Source organism: Netta rufina (genome assembly GCF_964035555.1).
Source record: "Netta rufina genome assembly, chromosome: 16".
NCBI lineage: Eukaryota > Metazoa > Chordata > Aves > Anseriformes > Anatidae > Netta > Netta rufina.
In genome coordinates this window covers 16,422,178-16,439,780 of record NC_140140.1, presented here as the reverse complement: position 1 = coordinate 16,439,780, position 17,603 = coordinate 16,422,178, and the positions used below count along the sequence as shown (strand labels likewise).

Here is a 17,603-nt window from a genome sequence, read left to right as displayed (position 1 = left end):
GGGGTGCCGTGTGCCCGGTGGGAGCGGGGCCTGGACCTCAGCCCGGGGCCGGGGGGTCCAAGCCGCCCGCTGGCTGCCGGTGCTGGCAGGGACCCGCGCTGTGGGGCCGGCATCCTCCCGTCCCGCTGTCTCCTCCCCGCTGCAGGCCCACAAGGGGTGGCGGCTGGTGGGCTGTATAAAGGCAGGGGAACCTCAGCCAGCTCAAAAGAAACTCCTGGAGCCACTGGTGTTCTCCCTCCCTCCCTCCCTTCACGTGATTCAGCTTCCCCACACCAGGGAAGCCGGGGACAAGTCACTGTAAGTACCCAAACCGAGCCGGCTTTGTGTCCGCCAGGCCCCCCCGGCCGTGCGTGGCCCTCGGGGGAGGATGGAGGCTCCGGACCCCGAGCAGGAGGGGGCTTGCCCTCCTCCGCCGTGCAGAGAACCAGGCAAAAACTCTGTGGGGAAACCCTGGACGGTCCCGCAGCCCTGCAGCAGCCCTGCCTGCCTCTGCTGGACGGGGAGGCTCCAGCTCCTGTCCCAGCCCAGCACCCACAGGGCTGTGGGCGGCAGCACATCTCCTGGGGGGCGGCCGGGGTCTGCTCATGGCTGCCGGGGAGGCCCCAGGGCTGGGCTCCCCGCTGCCCCACCACCCACGGGGCTCGTGCCTCGCCCTGTGGTTTGGGGCCGGGCGCTGCAGCCACCGCAGGAGCCGCCTGGAGCACGCCCTGGGGGTGGGCGAGCCCCTGGGTGCATGGGGGCTGCCGGGGGAGCACCCCGGGGAGGGGGCTGCTGGCCCGCGGGCACTGAGGCGATGGGGACCTGGGGGACCTGGGGGACCTGGGCAGTGCTGGGATTTCGGGGTGCGGGGTGCAGTGGAGCCCTGGGGGAGTCCTAGGGTCTGGGCTGCCCTCACGCCGCGGGCAGGGCAGGCAGCAGCCACGTCTCCCCCCAGGTGCTTGGTTCCGCCGGGACCCCTCCTGGGCCGGCCCGCGCTGCCCCCCTGCTCTGCCTCCAGGTGCGAGATGGCTGCCGGCAGCCTCCTCCTCCTCCTCCTCCTGCCCTGCCTGGCCACAGCCTCGCGCAGCCCCCCCGGCTGCAGGATCCGGATTACCTCCAAGGGGCTGGACCTGGGTAAGGGGCCAGCCGGGACCCCGCTCCCGGGGCCTGGGTGAGAGGCAGGCGGTGGGGGCAGCGGGCGAGGAGCCGAGGTGCGGCCGGGTGGGCGACGCTGCGGGGGCACGGCACAGCCCCCCCGTGCCAGCCCGGCCTCACTCCGCGTTGCAGTGAAGCAGGAGGGGCTGCGCTTCGTGGAGCAGGAGCTGGAGAACATCACGGTGTCGGACCTGCACGGGCAGGAGGGGCAGTTCCACTACAACATCAGCCAGTGAGTGCCGCCCTCGCCCCCCACGCGGCGCCCCCCGTGCCGGGCTCACCGCCCCCTCCCCGCAGGGTGAAGGTGGTGGACCTGCAGCTGCCCTTCTCCGACCTGCGCTTCCAGCCGCGGCAGCACCTCGCCTTCGACATCAACAACGCCTCCATCAGCCTGCGCTTCCGCCGCCAGCTGCTCTACTGGTTCTTGTGAGTGCCCCCCAGCTCCTGCCCGCCGGGCCACAGCCCCAGGGGGGCCACGGGCACCTGGAGCTGCTCAGAGCTCCGTGCTCCTCCCGTCTCTTCCCCTTGCTTCCAGTTATGACATCGGGTCCATCAATGCCTCTGCTGATGGCGTCCACATCCACACGGTGCTGCGGCTGGCCAAGGACGAGGTCGGGCGCCTCAAGATCTCCAACATCACGTGCAATGCCTCCATTGCCAGGATGCACGCGGGCTTCTCTGGCACGCTCAGGTACCCCCGACCCTGCCGTGGCAGCCGTGTCCCTCTGCTGGGCCGGCTCTGCCCGCACCCAGCTCACCCTGTGCCAGCCCCCTGCGGCCAGGCCGTGCTCTCTTTGAGGCACAAGGGGTGAGGGGACAGGGCTGGAGGCTGCTGCAGAGCTGTTGTGTCCTGCAGGAAGGTCTACGAGTTCCTGAGCACCTTCATTGTCACGGGGATGCGCTTCCTCGTCAGCCAGCAGGTAGGGCTGCGAGCGGGGACGGGGCACGGAGGCGACGTGGGGCCTCCCCCGGCCCCACAGCAGGAGGGGCTGCCCCCAGGGAAGGTGCAGGAGGGCCCGGGTCCCCAGCCAGACCAGGAGCCCTGGCCCTGCCGCCGTGGTTCCCCTCATCCCAGCCACGTCCCTTTCAGATCTGCCCGTCCCTGGAGCACGCCAGCCTGGTGCTGCTGAACTCGCTGCTGGACACGGTGCCAGGTGAGCGTTGTTGTGCGGGACGGGAGCGAGCCGAGCACAGCCCTGCGGGGCGGCCTGCAGGCTTTGCCGTGACAGCGCCTCTTCCTGGCAGTGAGGAACTACGTGGATGACCACATTGGGATCGACTACTCCCTCCTGCAGGATCCGTCCGTCTCCCCGGACACCCTTGACCTGGACTTCAAGGTGCGCACCGCGTCCTGCCCTGCCTCCCCCCGCTTCCCTCGGAGCCGCCCCGTGCCAGCGCGCACCCCGTGCAGCACGGCGCCGGGCTCGCTGCGCTACGGCTGCAGAAACCTCTGCTGCTCGCGCCCCAGGGCATGTTCTTCTACCGTGCGAGGGAGAGCCAGGAGCTGGAGAACCACGCGGTGGAGCCGGTGATCAAGGAGACCGAGCGCATGGTCTACGTCGCCTTCTCCGAGTACTTCTTCGACTCGGCCATGCACGCCTACTTCCAGGCGGGCGTCCTGGCCATAGAGCTCGAGGGGGAGAAGGTGCGCAGCGAGGGTCACCGCTGGGCAGGGGCTGGGGAGGGGGGAAGCACCCAGCGGGAGGCAGGAGGTGCTGCCCGGGGAGCAGCTCTGCCGGGGGCAGCAGTAACAGCTCTCATCCAGGTTTCTGCTCCCTGCAGGTGCCCAAGGACCTGGAGGTTTTGCTGAGAGCCACCTTCTTCGGGACCATCTTCATGCTGGTGAGGGGAGCTCGCCCCTGGGGCAGGCGAGGCACAGGGGGGACCCTGTGTGTGTGGGGACACGGCCGTGCCCTGGCTCACCCGCTGCCTCCCCAGAACCCTGCTGTGGTGGATGCGCCCCTGCGCCTGGTGCTTCAGGTGTCGGCCCCCCCCCGCTGCGTGATCAAACCCTCGGGCACCTCCGTCTCCGTCTCTGCCTTCCTCAACATCTCGCTGGTGCCTGCGGGCCGCCCGGCTGTGCAGCTCTCCAGCATGGCCATGGTGAGCGCTGCCCCCCCCCAGCACAGCCCCTGGCACACAGGGCAGGAGCGCTGCCCCCCCCGGGAGGGCTGCAGGTCCCAAAGCAAGGGGACAGCGGGGCCCAGGGGCAGCAGGGCTCCCACACGTCTCTCTCCCTAGGAAACGAAGCTGAGCGCCAAGGTGTTCCTGCAGGGGAAGGCGCTGCGCGTGCAGCTGGACCTGCGGCGGTAGGGCCTGCGCTGGGGTCCTGAGGGGGGGCTGCAGGGCCGAGCCCCCTCCGCCCCGGCTCACGGCAGCTTTCCCTCCCGCAGGTTTCGCATCTACTCCAAGCAGTCAGCTCTGGAGTCACTGGCGGTGAGCAGAGCTGCTGACAGCCCAGGGGGGGTCCAACCTCCCTGAGCAGCCCCCAGCCACAGCTGGGAGCAGCGGGGGGGGGAAGCCCAGGACCCCCCCTTCCAGCCCAGCCCCTGGGAAGCGCAGGCACAGCCTGTCCTGCCAGGCAGCCCCCCCGCTGGGCGCTCACCCTCCCTCCTGTCCTCTCCTCTCCCGCAGCTGTTCTCGCTGCAGGCCCCGCTGAAGACCCTGCTGCAGCTCACAATCATGCCCATCATCAACGGTAAGCAGCCCCCTGCCCGCAGAGGCTGGGCTGGGGCAGGGGCACGCTGCTTACTGCGCCTCCTCCCCGCAGAGAGGACGAGGAAGGGGGTGCAGATCCCGCTGCCGGAGGGCATGGACTTCACCAGGGAGGTGGTCACCAACCACGCGGTGCGTGAGCACGGCCGGGACAGCCCGGGCCCCGCAGGAGGCACCGTGCCCGGCGGGGCGCAGGCACAGGCGGCCCCGGGCTGATCGGCTTCCCCTTCGCAGGGATTCCTCACGGTGGGAGCCGATCTCCACTTCCAGAAGGGGCTGCGGGAAGTGATCGAGAAATACCGCGCCGTCCCCGCGACCCCCGCAGCCCCCACCTCGCCCCCCGCAGCGCCCAGCGCAGGGCCCCGCCAGCCGTAGCTCCCCCTCGCTCCTTCGCGCTGGACAGATCCCGGGCTGGACCCGGAGGCTGTAGGTAGGAAGCGGCCCCCCCGGCACCACCAGAACACCCCGCAGGGCACCCCGTGCCCTGGTGGGTGGCAGCAAGGCGGAGACAGCTGCTCTGGGAACCCCTGCTGCACCCCTCTCGTTACACTAATAAACCACTCGACGCCAACCCGCGCTGCCTCGCTGCTTGGAGGATGGGCCCACGGCTGCCAGCCCTGGGGGAGAGCTGAGAGAGGCAGCGCTGCTCCCCCCGGGAGGCAATGCAGCACCAGAAGGGCCTGGAGCCACCGTGCGTTCCCTGCTCCTGGGGGTGGCTGAGTTCTGGGGAGCCCCATTGCCCCTGCAGGAGGAGGGTGCAGAGCCCACAGGCCCCAGCTCCCCAGGACCCCGCAGAGCGCAGCAGCACTCAGCTCTGCTGGATGCTGGGTGAGGAGCAGAACGCCTGAGAGAGCAAAGGAAAGCAAAGCGAAGGGGAGCAGAGAGGGGGGAGCAGCTGGTTAATGAGGAGCAGAACAACCTCGTTCAGAGAGTTTATTGTGAGGTGCTAAGAGCACTGCGTGCCCCAGGCAGGGGGATTGTCTTCACTGTAAGTCACCTTTCGCTGAGATCTGAGAGTGGGTTCAGGGGAGCAGAAAGCCCCTGGGGGGCAGCCCCCACCTGAACTGTGCTTAGCAGGGAGCAGCTGGCTCAGAGCCCGCCTGGGGCAACGCGCGTGCAGAGGCTGCAGTGCGGAGGGGAAGTGGCAGGGACTGCTCCCAGCCCAGAGGGAAGTAACTGCCTCGAGAGACAGACAGGAGGAGAGAGGAAGCCACAGCGCGGAGGCAGCTGCAGGGCCGGGCAGGGAGGGAGCCCCGGGGACTCCTCTCCCCCCTGCCCGCAGGCAGCCCCCCTCCACGCCGCTCGCCCCGGCTGCTGTCCTGCCAGGCTGAGCCGAGTCCCGCCAGCGGCCAGGGCCTCATTCTGTGGCACAGCCAAGCAGCAGCGAGGCCGAGCCATGCAGGAGGCAGCCGGCGCGTGCAGGCAGCTGGAAGCACCACGCGCAGCCGGGGCAGCTCCTAGAAAGGCTCATTCTTAATGAAGCGGCTGAACATGGTGAAGGCAGCGAGGGGCTGGTCCGTGGGCACCATGTGGCCGGCTCCCTGCAGGGAACAGGCAGGAGGAGGGGGGTGTCAGTGCCCCATAGAGCCTCTGGCTGCCCCACGGCAGCGAGCGCCGCTCCCCCTCCACCTCCACGCTGCCTTCCTCAGCGCCGGCCTGCCCGCAGCACGGCCAGCAGCCCCGTGCCCCAGCTCAGCCCTACCTTGACAGTGAGGAAGGCAATGTTGGTGAACTCCTTCACAAAGCCCCCGATCTGGTTCTCGCCTCCTACGGTGTAGAGCCAGGGCCGGCGAGCCACCTGCACCTGGGGCCGGAGGCAGCGCCGTCAGCACCCGGCCCCGGGGCTCCCCCCGCTGCACTGGGCCCTGGGCAGCCCGGAGCTCCCTGGGGCTGGTGCTGAGGCTCAGCCCCTGCTCTGCCCGGTTACCTTCTGGCACAGGGAGTCCACAAACCACTCATCCCCCAGGAAGTTGCAGGCCATGTCGACGTCCCCGTTGTACACCAGGATGCGGTATTTCTGCGGAGCAGGAGGAGCTGAGCACTGCGCAGGGCAGCGGCCCCGGGCAGGCAGGAGGCCCCGTGGGCAGAGCTGCTCCCCCCGCACATACCATGGCTCCGAGCAGCTTCAGGTACTGCTCGTTCATCTGCATGTAGAGGCGCTTGTAGCTGCGGTTCACCTCGAAGCTGGGGAAGAAGCGTCAGCACCAGGCAGCTGCTCGCCCTCCTGGCCCTGGCCCAGCCCGCAGCTCACTCACCTGCACACCTGCCACTCGGGGGCCTCCGGGGGGATGTGGAGAGCCTTCCGCACCTCCGGGGAGTTCAGGTACATGGTAGGGGCTGTGGAGTTGGTGCACGGCGGGTCCATGCGCACCTTCTTACGGGCTACAGGCATCCGGAACAGGTTCTGGAAGGGGCAGGAGAGGCCCTGCAGCAGCTGCAGCTCCGCGCTGCTCCCCGGGAGGGGCTGCTCTGCCCGCTCAGCCCCCAGGCAGCACGGCCGGGCAGAGGGTGTCACGGGCCCCTGTCACGGCACCAGGCTCACCTGCCGCCAGGAGAACTTCAGCGGCATCCGGATGAAGGAGTTTCCCAGGTCGTGGGTGACGAGGTAGTCGCCCTCATACCTGCAGGCAGACCAAGCACGGAGTCAGGCTGAAAGCTCTGGAGGAATGAGGGGCTGGGGAACAACCTGGGGCCCCCCAGGGAAGAGGAGGCCCTGCCAGCAGGCAGAGGCAGCAGGTCCCTGCCCGCCCCACCACGTCCCCCTGCAGGCAGGGAGCCCGCACACTGCAAACCAGTGCCCAAGGACTTGGCTCCGCTGCTGCGGCCGCTCTCACCTCATGCTCCCAGGGACACCGCCAGCACACGGGGCGTAGAGATTGTAGATGTTGAGGCCGGACTCCTCTACAATCTGGATCATCTCCTCCATCTGCAACGAGCCGCAAGAAGGGCTTGGGACTGAGCAGGATGCTTGAGGGACAGGAGCCACTCACAGGCACTGGAGAGGGGCACACGCCTGGGGCTCTGGCTCCCCCACCTTGAGCGTGCAGTTAAGGTTGGAGTTGTCGTGGAAGTTGCACTTCCCCTGGGAGCAGCAGAAGGTCTGTAAGTCCTTCCACAGCCTGTGGGCAGAGACCAGAGAGCCTGCAGTGAGCTGCCAGAGCTAACACCAACACCGACCAGCAGCCACGGCCATGCTGCAGGACCTCTGCCTGCCCTGGGGGCTGGCAGAGCCCCGAACAGCCACAGCCCTTGGGGCCATGCAGGACAAGGGGCCACCCCCACAACCCAAGGATCAGCCCAAGCCAGGCCAGGGATTGCCCAGAAGGCAGGGAGCCAGCCTGTCCCCCACACCGCTCACCCAGCCGGCCCTGCCCCACGCTGTGCCCCCCTCCTGCTCTCCCAGGGACAGAACCAGCGCCAGCGCTCCCCCGGCTCTTACTGGGTTCCCAGCAGGCCGTGGTAATAGGCGAAGTAAACCAGCGAGTTGTCATTGATCTCATAGGAGGAGAGGCCGTTTCCCACGGCGATTCCCTGCGAAGCAAGAAGGAAACAGCTCTGCGGCGTCCCAGCTCCCCGCAGGGCGGCCACAGCGGCACCAGCGTCAGGCAGGAAGCAGATGTGGCTCCAGCTGCGGCCCTGTTTACTCCACGGTGAGGAACAGGAAAGGTTGCGGGTGCCTGAGCGCTGCCCCAGTCCCACGCAGCAGGGACACATCCGCCGGCAGCCGCTGCCAGCACCCCGGGGGAGATGAAAGGCGGCGGGGCCAGGCCCTGGAGCGGGCCCCACGCTGCAGCTGCCGGCCGGGCCCCGTGAGGCCGTGCCGAGCCCCCCGCCCCCAAGCCCCGCGCAGAGCGGCGCCGCTCACCTTCAGGTTGAGGCTGGGGTCCTGCATCACCCACTCGGCCAGCGTGGGGATGTAAACCCCCCCGTAGCTCTCCCCCGTGAGGAAGAGGTCGTTCTTGGAGTACTCGGGGAAGAGCCGGAAGAATTCCTTCAGCGCCAGGTAGTTGTTGTGAGCGACCTGCAGGCACAGGGGGTGAGCACAGCCCGCGGGGCAGGCACAGGGCCGGGTGCTCCCAGCAGCCAGGGTCACTCGCCTCAGTGTCGTTCGTGGCGTACTTCTTGTCATCAGAGTACGAGAAGCCAACGCCAGCAGGGGACTCCAGGTAGAGCATGTTGGCAACCTGCGGGGACAGCGGGGAGCTGCAGCACAGGGGAAGCCCTCCTGGCTCCCGGGGCGAGCCGCTGAGGCAGAGGGCTACTGGCCTTCATCTACAGCAGTGTTTGTGTCTGCTGCACCAGTGCTGCACTGGAGGGCCGCGGTGCTGCCCCACTGGGAGCGGGTTTCAGAGCAGGGGGGGTCGGGCAGAGGAGGCTCAGCCCCGCTGGAGGGCAGCAGGAGCTGGCCCGGAGCCGCCCGTGCCCCTTCAGGAAGCGGCTGCTCAGGCAGACGGGGCCACTCCCTGCCAGCACCCTGCCCCTACCTTGTTCCAGGCGTAGTCGTTGTACTTCAGGCTGACCCCGTCGGGCTGCACCTGCGGGGGGGGGGAGACGGCAGTGGCCACCGGTCAGCGGGCACGGCCGGGACGGAGCCCCCCCAGCCCCCATCCACCAGCACTGACCAGGAAGGGGCCGTGCTCCTTCAGGAAGCCCTCCATGGAGCTGCAGCCGGGGCCGCCGTTCAGCCACAGCACCACGGGGCTGCCGCGGGGGTCGCTCTGCGCCTCCACGAACCTGCGGGAGAGCCCCGGGAGGGCACCGGGACGGCCCCGTGAGCGCCCGCACGGCCCCGGCCCGGCCCGGGGGGGGCCGCCGGCGGGTCCCGTTCCCCCCCCCACGTACCAGTAGTGCAGGCGGGCGGTGGGCCCGGCGCGGAGGTGCCCCGAGAAGTGCCGGAAGGCCGCCTGCTTCGGCAGCCCGGGCAGGGCGCCCACCTCGTGCTCGGGCGGCGCGGCCAGGCCCGGCCCCGGCCCCAGCGCCAGCAGCAGCGCGCACAGCACGGGCACGGCCGGCAGCATCTGCGGGACGGGGACAAACACAGCTGGGGGCGCGCCCAGGGGCCCGGCACGGCCGCGGAGCCCCCCCCCGGGCCCCGAAGCTGCCCCCGGCCCCGCCGCCCCCCCCCGGCTCCCGGTGCCCCCCCCGCTGACCCCGCTCCCGCAGCGGCTCCCGGCGGCGCAGCGCCGCGGGCACGTGACAGCCGCCCATATGACCCCCGCCGGTCACGTGCACGGGGAGTTGGGGCGGGGCTCCGAAGGGGGGCGGGGCTCGCGGCGGCCAATCGGCGTGCCGTCCACCCGCCCGGCCCCGCCCACCCCCACGCCGCGCGCGGGTCCCGAGCCCGTGGGCACCGCGTGACGGGGGGGGGGGGGGGGAACCGGCACGGAGCGGGGCGGCCCCGACCGGCACCGGCACCGGCAATGCACAGCCCGGCACGGCCCCGCACGGCCCCCCCCATGGCAGCCCCACGCGTGGGCTTCGCGCCGCGGGACCGGGCCCAACCCCCCCCGGGCCGGTGCCCGACCCCATCGCTCCCGGTGGTGCCGCGGCCCCGGGACCGCCGCCACAGCGCCCCGGGCAGCAGCAGGGCCATGCCCCGGGACAGGTGGCACCGGGGGCGGCGGGGCACGAGTGGGGAAGCACGGAGGGGTGGGGGGGTGGGGAGGGGTGGGGGGAGCACCCCCGGTCCTGCTCCCGCTCCCGGTCCCGCTCCCGGCCCCGGCCCCGCCGCCCCCCCCGGCCCCGAGCACTAGGACCCCCCGGCCCCGGCCGGCAGCAGCTGCCCGGAGCCGCCCGGGCCGGGTAAAAATAGCGGCGGGGCCATGGCGGAGCCCGCGGCCCCGGGGCGCGCCCCCGCCCGCTTCCACCGCGTGCACGGCGCCAACGTCCGCATGGACGCCGCCCGCACCCGCGCCACGCGCGTGGAGAGCTTCGCCAACGCGCTCTGCTTCAGCCAGGAGCCGCTGGCGCCCGGCGAGATCTTCCTGGTGGAGATCGAGGAGAAGGAGCCGGGCTGGTGCGGCCACCTGCGCGTGGGGCTGACGGCCCGCGACCCGCAGAGCCTGCCCGCGCTGCCCGAGTACTCGCTGCCCGACCTGGTCAGCCTGGGCGACTCCTGGGTGTTCGCCATCACCCGCAGCCACAACCGCGTGGCGCCGGACGGCGAGGAGGCGCCGCGGGAGCGGGGCCCGCTCTGGGCGCCCGAGCTGCTGATCGAGCGGCTGCGGATCCCCCGCGACAAGCTGGTGGGGCGCAGCCGGCCCGGCCGCTACAGCCACGTCCTGGACGAGCTGTACCGCACCAACGCGCTGCCCCCCACCGCCCGGCGCAGCCGCATCGGCGTGCTGTACGCCCCGCGGCCCGACGGCACCGCCGACATGCACATCGTCATCAACGGCGAGGACATGGGGCCCAGCGCCCGCGGGCTGCCCGCCGCCCGCCCGCTCTACGCCGTGGTCGACGTCTTCGCCTCCACCAAGAGCGTCCGGGTGATCCAGGTGGAATACGGCCGTGGGTATCTGCCCCCGCGGGCACAGAAATGGGGGGGAAGGTGGTTACCCCGCAGCCTCATGGGCAGTGTCTGAGCGGGGCACGGGGTGTGGGGCACAGGGAAGCAGGCGGGGGTCCCTGCAGAGCACAGGTGGGACCCCCGGGGACCACTCCTGGGCAGCTCCCGTGGGCTGTGCCGCACCGTGCTGGGGTTGGGGGCATGGGAGCAGCTCCCCCACGTGTGGGCATGGAGCTGGCGGCACTGGGGCAGAGCCAGCCTGAGGGTCTCGTCCCGTTCCATCCCACGGGCACGAGGCAGCCGGGGCCGTGCTGCTGTGGCACGTGAGCTGACAGCCTGCGGTGCCGCCCGCACTTGGGCAATGTCCGGGCGTTCCTGGTGGTGCCAGCGAAGGCATCCCAGGCAGGGTGGGGAGGGGAAGCCCAGCGCGGTCACTGGCTCCTGCGAGCACTCAGGTGCTAATTAGCACCACGCTGGAAAAGCCAGCACGTGCTCAGAATTACGGGAGACGTGAGCCAGAAGGAAACCGAGCTCCTGGCTGGGCCGCCCTCACGCTGCCTACCCCCGATGTTTTATATAAGTGGGAGATAATGAGCTGCCTGCATCACAAGGCCAGAGACAGCTCAGTGAGACACCGGCCCCGGGGCAGGCGGCCTCCTGCACCCAGCGCCTCTCCCACTGGCCCAAAGTTCAGCCACTGCTGTCCCAAGGCTGGAACCCGGCTGTGCGGGGGATGACCGGCACCCAGCTCCCTGCCGAGCTGGGCAGGCCGTGCTCCCTGCCCTCCGCAGATTGTGGCAGCTGCTCTTGCTGCAACACTTCCTCTGGGTTTACAAATCAGTTCGGGGGCAGACAGCGAAGCGAAACCCAGAGGGGAGCAGCCGGAGCGCAGCACTGCGAGGGGGAAGGGAGAAGGGAGAGGGCAGGGAGCTGCCGGGGCCCGGGGCGGCTGCTGCTTCTCACCGAGCACTCAGGGCGCCGCAGCCTCGTGGCCCTGGCACGCAGAGATAAAGATAAGAGCTGCAGACGCCCCAGAGCAGCACAAGGCCAGGAGCCGGCGCGGCGTGCTCACAGAGCTCGGCTTTGCCTGCTGCTGTCTCGAGGCCCCAGCGGCCACGTGAGAGCGAGGGCAGCGTGACACCGCGGGCAGCGTGACGCCGTGGGCTGTGCTCCTCCTCGTGAGGAACCACGACCCGCAGGCAGGGAGCCAGCTCCGGGCTGTGTTGGCGAGCGGGGGCCACCCCACACCCACACTGCTGGGGGCCGCCGCGAGCTCACAGAAGAGGAACGGCCGTGTCACAGCACGGGGCAGGGGCCGAGCCCTGCGGGAAGGCAGGCGGCCCAGGAGCATCATGTGAGCCCTCTCTGCAGCCAGAGTGCTGGAGAAGTTGCTCACGCAGTCTGGCAGGCGTGCAGGCCACCCGGGGGACGGGGATGAAAGGAAAACACCGCGTGGGCATGCGAGCCTCGGGGGGCCCACGTGGCAGCCCGGAGAGAAAACAAATGCAAAACAGCCGGAGTCGGGCAGCAATTTGGGTCAGAACTGTGGAGCTCTCCAGCTCTGCCCCCGGCTGGAGCACCCGGCACAGCCCAGAGCCCTGCACGGCGAAGCTCTGCGGGCGAGAGCTGCCCAGCGGCACCCAAACTCCCCAAATGCTGCCCGAAACCATGGGGCCAGCAGGGAGCCCCCCCCGCAGCCCCCTCGGCACACGGCAGCCCCAGCCCCTGCCTCTTTCTGCTCTCTCGCAGTGCCCTCGCTGCAGACGCTGTGCCGGCTGGTCATCCAGAAGCACATCGTGCACCGCCTGGCCATCGACGGCCTGGACCTGCCCCCGCCGCTGAAGCACTTCTGCAAACACGAGTGAGGCGCCCGCGCCCCGCAGGGACCTCCCCCCCCTCTCCGGGTACGGCTGCGCTCGGGGGCACCGCGGGGCAGAGCAATAAACGCCTCCAGCCACGGCCCGAGCAGTGCTGGTGCGGGGGGCGGCGGAGGGGGAGCGGTGCCGGGGGGGGCCGGGCAGGGGGTGCGGGCGCTGTGTGCTCGAGCAGCTCCTCCTGGAGCCCCGGGCGGCTCAGAGCACTGCTGGGGGCCGGCACCAGTGGCCCCGGCGTGGGGTCCTGTGTATGGTGAGAGCCTGCGGCGCGCACGGGGCTGCCCGGGGAGGCGCGGGTGCTGCCGCAGGGTGTCCTGCCCGGCCCCGCTGCCCGGCCTCACGTGGAGGTAAATTACAGCCGGGCCCTGTCCCGGCCACGCAGTTTCGCTCTTGGGAAAGATGTTTACGCTGAGAAGGGGATGACTGATTTCCTGTGCTCCCCGTGAAGGGTGGGAGGGCCGGGCGCTGCCCCACGTGCAGGGAGCAGCCCCTCGGGCACACGCCGTGCAGCAGGAGGTTGGTGCCCGCTGTGGCCCCGGCTGCTGGGTGCTCCGGGGGCAGCCCAGGGCCCAAACCCATCCCAGTCCGCACCGCGGGCTCTGGCTGCGGGCCTGCACAGACCTTACAGGCTGCTCCCGACTGCAGCCGGTGCTGCCTGCCCAGAGCCACACGGAGCCATCCCCAGGGGCAGGGGGTGCGCAAGGCCGGCAGGGCGGCAGGCAGAGCCTCCCAGTGGAAACGCAGCTGTGAGCTTAGAGAAAGGTGTGTTAGGAAACACGGCGCTATGTTTAGACAGCCAGATTTGATATTATCAGATTCTGTTACAAAACCTCGACTGGGAGGAAATCCCCGGCCACGCGGCACTTCCACCCGGCCAGCTCCGAAGCCGAGGTGTTTGCGGGGCGCTGCCGGGGGCAGCACGGGGTGAGAGCCCCACAGCACGGTGCTGCTGCTCCCCGCTGCCACCCAGACCCCACGGCCACGGGATGCCACCCGCTGTGCCCACAGCCTCGGGACGGCTGCACTGGGGGGAACCGAGCTCCCCCGGCGCAGGGCAGCTGCCTCGGGCCGGGCACAGCCCCGCGTGCTCTTTTCGGTGTTTTTTTGTCCCCCACCCCCGTGTTCAAAGCTCTGCGCTTCGCCGTGGCTTTGTTTGCACGGCTGTGACCCCCAGCGGCTCCCTGCTTCCACCCAGCGCGGAGGCGGCCGTGGGAGGGAGGGCGGGTTCCATTTCGGTTCCATTTTTGGAGGAATTAAGAGCAGCTGCCACGGCCAGACAAACAACTTCCCCGCCCGGGCAGCGCCGCCAGCAGCACACATTGCCACCCACAGGATCCTGGGCACAAGGGCTCACACCTAACTGCAGGGCAATGAAATTAAACGAGAGATGAAATTAGAGAGGCAGGAGGAGGTGTCAGAAACCCTGCCGCAGCGAGGAGAGGCCTGGCTGCCCCGCTGGCAGGGGAGGGGCGGCCACGGCAGGGACACGGCAGCTCCCAGGCCGGTTTATTGGCATTGCACAACACCTCGCAGCTGGATGCTGGAGGACCTGCAGGCGCTGGCCACGGATCACTCAGCTCTATCACATGCTATTATCCCATCACCTCCTGCCCCACGCCACCCTGGGCTCGCTGCCAGCCACGTTTCCTGCTGTCGGGTCAGCAGCTCCTTCCCCGTTATGGTCCGGTCAGGGACTTGTGGAGCTCCTCAGCTCCCCCATGCAGGAGGCAGCGCTCGCCCATCTGATAGAGCAGGCGAGGAGCCGGCTGATCCCTGCCGTGGGGAAGAACCCGGGCAGGGACTCTCCAGGGACTCACCCCAGGAGGCTGCTGGCACTGCCCTCCCAGCCTGGCCGGCACCACGTCCCTTGTGCCACCGCCTGCCCGGCACCTCTGGCTGCGAGGCGTTTCTCCCCGAGCCCAGCACAGCCAGGACGTGCCGGCCGGGCAGCAGGAACGCAGGCTGGGCTGCCCCGTGGCCATCCCCAGGGACCTGCCCGGTGCCAGCCGGTGCCTGTCGGCTGTGCTGAGCCGCCGCGGGGCCACCCAGGCTCCGTGCAGCCATCAGGGGCTGCCTGAGGAGCTGGTCAGCGCCTCGCTTCCTCCCCTCGTCGCCCCTCGGGCGTTCCGCAGCCCCGTCCGGCTGCAGCCCAAGGGCCCGGGAGCACCGAGCGCCCAGGGACCGGCCCCGGAGGAGCCCCCGGGAGCTGCAGCCGCGGGCGGGCCCCGAACCCCGCGGGACTCCCGGCGGCTGCGGCCGGGGCTGGCACCGGGCAGCGCTGCCGGGCTGGGGGTGCCCGGGGGGGCCGGGTGGGGCCGGGTGGGGCCGCTCGCGGCGCACCGCCACGGCAGCGGGGAGCGCGGGGCAGGCCCGGAGGAGCCGCGGGGCGGGCGGAGCGCACGGCACCGTCGGGGGCGCTGCGGGGCGGCGGAGCCCGGCACCGAGCCGCAGGGGGCGGCCCCGGGCCCCTCGGACGGTCCCGTCCTGCCCGCGGCGCTCCGGGAGCTGGCGGGGCCCCGCGCCCAGCCGCAGGGCACCGGAAGCGGAACCGGAACCGGCACCGCCCTGCGCCGCGGCCGGGCCCCAACCGGAACCGGAACCGGCATCGGTACCGGGTCCGCCGCGGGGTGTCCCTATCCCGCCACGCCCCGCCCCCTCGCGGGGAAGCCGCCAATCACGGCCGGGCGCGCCGTGACGTCACGACGCCGGCAGCGCCCCCCTCAGGCGCCCAGCAGAGCCCCCAGCACCGCCCCCGGTCCCGGTCCCGCCCCCCTCCCACGGGCTGGCCAATCACGGCCGTGCTCTGCGGATTGGCAGCTGTCCCGCCAACCGGCGCCGCGCTTTCCTCCGCCCTCCCGCCGACCGACGGCTCGACGGACCAATCACCCGCCGCTCCCGCCGCGTGGGCGGTGCCTCCCTCCCCGCCGCCCGTGCCGGTTCCGGGTGGCCGCGGGGATGGCGGAGGCGGGCGGGGACCTGCGGGGGGCCCTCAGCGACACCGTGCTGAGCCTGGAGCGCCTCGACACCGACCTGTTCCGGTGCGCGGGGCCGGGCCGGGCCGCACCCCCCCCGCCGCCCCCCTGCCGCCGCCCCCCGCCGGCCGCTGACGGCGCCGCCGCTGTCCCCCCAGGGGCCGGCACCACTGGGTGCCCGCCACGCGCCGCCTGTTCGGGGGGCAGATCGTGGGGCAGGCCCTGGTGGCGGCCGCGCACGCCGTGAGCCGCGACGAGCAGGTGCACTCCCTGCACTGCTACTTCGTGAGGGCAGGTGGGCACCGGGGGGACAACCGGGGGGGGAATGGGGGGCACCGGGGGGGAACGGGGGGCGGTGGGGGGGAACCGGGGGGGACGGGGCAACGGGGGAAACGGGGGGGGGAACGGGGGGCACCGGGGGGGCTGGGGGGGAACGAGGGGACACCGGGGGGCACTGGGGGTAACCGGGGGGGAACGAGGGAACCGGGGGGGGCAGGGGGGAACGGGGGGACACCGGGGGGAACGGGGCCGAGCCCCCCCGAGCGGTGCCGCTGCCCGGGGGGGGCCGTGCCGGTCGGGGTGCCCCGAGCTGCGGCCGCCGCACGGTGCCGGGGCTGTGCTGTGTGTGCCAGGGGACCCCGCGGTGCCGGTGCTGTACCAGGTGGAGCGGACCCGCAGCGGGAAGAGCTTCTCCGTGCGCTCCGTGAAGGCCGTCCAGCACGGGCAGCCCATCCTCATCTGCCAGGCGTCCTTCCAGCTGTCCCAGCACAGCCCCCTGCAGCACCAGTTCACCATGCCCGCCGTGCCGCCGCCCGAGGAGCTGCTGACCCAGGAGGAGCTCATCGCCAGGTTCCTGCAGTGAGTGGGGTGCTAGGGGCGCGTGGCGCCTGCTGCCTCTGTGCTGGGCCTTGGGGAGGCGCGGGGACAGAAGCGGATGGGAGAGGATCGCGGTGATGGCCTGCGGAGTTCTCAAACGCGTGGGACAGGGCCGGGACCGGGACCCTCCTGCCCCTCTGGGGGGGGCCCTGGGCTGAGTCTGCTGCCGTCAGCCCTGCCCTGGGCCTTCCCAGGACACGGGGCACTGAGTTCACTTCTCCGTGTTGTCCAAAGGAATCCCAACTTGGCAGAGAAATACAGAAGGCGCCTCAACAAGATCCAAGCGGAAAACGTGCCGATTGATATCAAACCCATCAACCCACCGGATATATTCACCACGGAGCAGCAGGAGCCGAAGCAACTCTTCTGGGTGCGAGCCCGCGGCTACATAGGTGGGCACTGCCCCGAGGGGCTCCCGCTGCTGCACGAGCCGGGGGCTGGGGCTGTGCCTCACCCTGCGGCTGCACAGCACGCTTGTGACAGGGCTGGGGGGGTCACAGCTCCCTGCTGTGCCCCAGGCCTGTGGGATCTCGGGGCTGAAGCACCACGGGGCAGAGCCTGACACGGCGCCCGTTTGGCACATTCAGCCAGGGGCATGGCGAGGGCAGTGGGTATAAAGCTGCATGGTTCTGTTGGGTAACAGCCGGCCCTGGGGACACGGAGCTCTGGAGCTCAGTGCCACAGCTCCTGCCCAGGGGTGTCCCGCAGCACCCCGCGCTGGTTCCTCGCAGGAGACGCCGACATGAAGGTGCACTGCTGCGTGGCCGCCTACATCTCGGACTTCGCCTTCCTGGGCACGGCCTTGCTGCCCCACCGGCAGTACAACGTCAAGTTCATGGTGTCTCTCGACCACTCCATGTGGTTCCACGCTCCCTTCCGGGCTGACCACTGGATGCTCTACGAGTGTGAGAGCCCCTGGGCGGGTGAGTCCTGCCCGGTTCCTGGGCACCGCGTGGCCGAGGCCGGCCCTGCCCCGGCGGGGACTGGAGGGCTCGCGGTCTGACGGGCGCTGCCTGCAGGTGGGTGCCGAGGGCTGGTGCACGGGCGCCTGTGGCGCAGGGACGGGGTCCTGGCTGTCACCTGCGCGCAGGAAGGAGTCATCAGGGTGGAGCAGAAACCGACCCAGAGTAAACTCTAGCCAAGGGCGCCGGCGGCAGCGGTGGCACCAAGCTCCCTGTGCCGGGGCTGAGGCCTGTGGAGGAGCCTGCACCAAACTGGCCGTGGGCGAAGGCAGAGCCCCGGGCAGCAGAGGAAGGAGCAGCAGAGAATGGGCTGAGGGGCCCGGCCTGCCGGAGTGCTGGTGCCAGCACCTTGGCGCTGAGCTGGACCTGCACAGGCAGCAGTGATGCCCCCTTTCACCGCCTGTCAGTGCATAATGGTGTCCTGAGCTCAGCCAGCCTTCACCCAACGTAAATAAAGCCATCACGTGAACGGGCGAGCCGTCCCCTGGAGTTTGTCCCCTTGGCTCTGGGCGGCTGCGTGACTCCGAGGGAGCTTCTCGTGGCAGGGCAGCGTCAGGGCTCT

General features: G+C 70.8%; 4 protein-coding genes across 4 annotated transcripts; 3 read left to right on the top strand and 1 right to left on the bottom strand.

The window, feature by feature from the left end:
• Window positions 1-1,004: 1,004 nt before the first annotated feature.
• Window positions 1,005-4,300, top strand: PLTP (phospholipid transfer protein; the record flags this gene model as incomplete). Its single annotated transcript, XM_084296577.1, has 15 exons — window positions 1,005-1,113; window positions 1,267-1,366; window positions 1,432-1,560; window positions 1,670-1,825; window positions 1,991-2,054; window positions 2,225-2,288; window positions 2,380-2,471; window positions 2,603-2,779; window positions 2,917-2,976; window positions 3,073-3,237; window positions 3,376-3,443; window positions 3,528-3,570; window positions 3,769-3,832; window positions 3,905-3,981; window positions 4,084-4,300. The coding sequence occupies 15 exons, from the start codon at window positions 1,005-1,007 to the stop codon at window positions 4,222-4,224; spliced, it is 1,509 nt and encodes a 502-aa protein (XP_084152703.1). The 3' UTR covers window positions 4,225-4,300.
• A 468-nt stretch (window positions 4,301-4,768) lies between these two features.
• On the bottom strand, window positions 4,769-9,051 carry CTSA (cathepsin A). Its single transcript, XM_084296591.1, has 15 exons — window positions 9,000-9,051; window positions 8,692-8,867; window positions 8,472-8,583; window positions 8,334-8,384; window positions 7,947-8,033; window positions 7,715-7,870; window positions 7,289-7,380; window positions 6,884-6,968; window positions 6,684-6,775; window positions 6,392-6,470; window positions 6,105-6,253; window positions 5,958-6,033; window positions 5,777-5,866; window positions 5,552-5,653; window positions 4,769-5,390 (listed from the first exon to the last, which is right to left on the bottom strand). Exons 2-15 carry the CDS (start codon window positions 8,865-8,867, stop codon window positions 5,307-5,309), a joined length of 1,431 nt encoding a protein of 476 aa, XP_084152717.1. The 5' UTR covers window positions 9,000-9,051; the 3' UTR covers window positions 4,769-5,306.
• Window positions 9,052-9,657: 606 nt separating this feature from the next.
• NEURL2 (neuralized E3 ubiquitin protein ligase 2) lies at window positions 9,658-12,317 on the top strand. Its single transcript, XM_084296917.1, has 2 exons — window positions 9,658-10,359; window positions 12,107-12,317. Exons 1-2 carry the CDS (start codon window positions 9,672-9,674, stop codon window positions 12,220-12,222), a joined length of 804 nt encoding a protein of 267 aa, XP_084153043.1. The 5' UTR covers window positions 9,658-9,671; the 3' UTR covers window positions 12,223-12,317.
• A 2,843-nt stretch (window positions 12,318-15,160) lies between these two features.
• Window positions 15,161-17,514, top strand: ACOT8 (acyl-CoA thioesterase 8). The gene is made up of 6 exons (XM_084296828.1): window positions 15,161-15,269; window positions 15,362-15,498; window positions 15,836-16,061; window positions 16,314-16,471; window positions 16,811-17,002; window positions 17,099-17,514. Exons 1-6 carry the CDS (start codon window positions 15,187-15,189, stop codon window positions 17,215-17,217), a joined length of 915 nt encoding a protein of 304 aa, XP_084152954.1. The 5' UTR covers window positions 15,161-15,186; the 3' UTR covers window positions 17,218-17,514.
• Window positions 17,515-17,603: the final 89 nt, after the last annotated feature.

Bases quoted from the DNA above. Each gene is read 5' to 3' on its own strand.
- CTSA (XM_084296591.1), bottom strand. From the start codon at position 8,867: ATGCTGCCGGCCGTGCCCGTGCTGTGCGCGCTGCTGCTGGCGCTGGGG. The intron at 8,034-8,333 runs GTAGGGGCAGGG...CTGTCCCCGCAG, and splicing joins ACGACTACGCCTGGAACAAG to GTTGCCAACATGCTCTACCT. The intron at 7,381-7,714 runs GTGAGCGGCGCC...CTTGCTTCGCAG, and splicing joins ACCCCAGCCTCAACCTGAAG to GGAATCGCCGTGGGAAACGG.
- ACOT8 (XM_084296828.1), top strand. From the start codon at position 15,187: ATGGCGGAGGCGGGCGGGGACCTGCGGGGGGCCCTCAGCGACACCGTG. The intron at 16,062-16,313 runs GTGAGTGGGGTG...TGTTGTCCAAAG, and splicing joins CTCATCGCCAGGTTCCTGCA to GAATCCCAACTTGGCAGAGA. The intron at 16,472-16,810 runs GTGGGCACTGCC...GGTTCCTCGCAG, and splicing joins GCGAGCCCGCGGCTACATAG to GAGACGCCGACATGAAGGTG.
- NEURL2 (XM_084296917.1), top strand. From the start codon at position 9,672: ATGGCGGAGCCCGCGGCCCCGGGGCGCGCCCCCGCCCGCTTCCACCGC. The intron at 10,360-12,106 runs GTGGGTATCTGC...GCTCTCTCGCAG, and splicing joins GATCCAGGTGGAATACGGCC to TGCCCTCGCTGCAGACGCTG.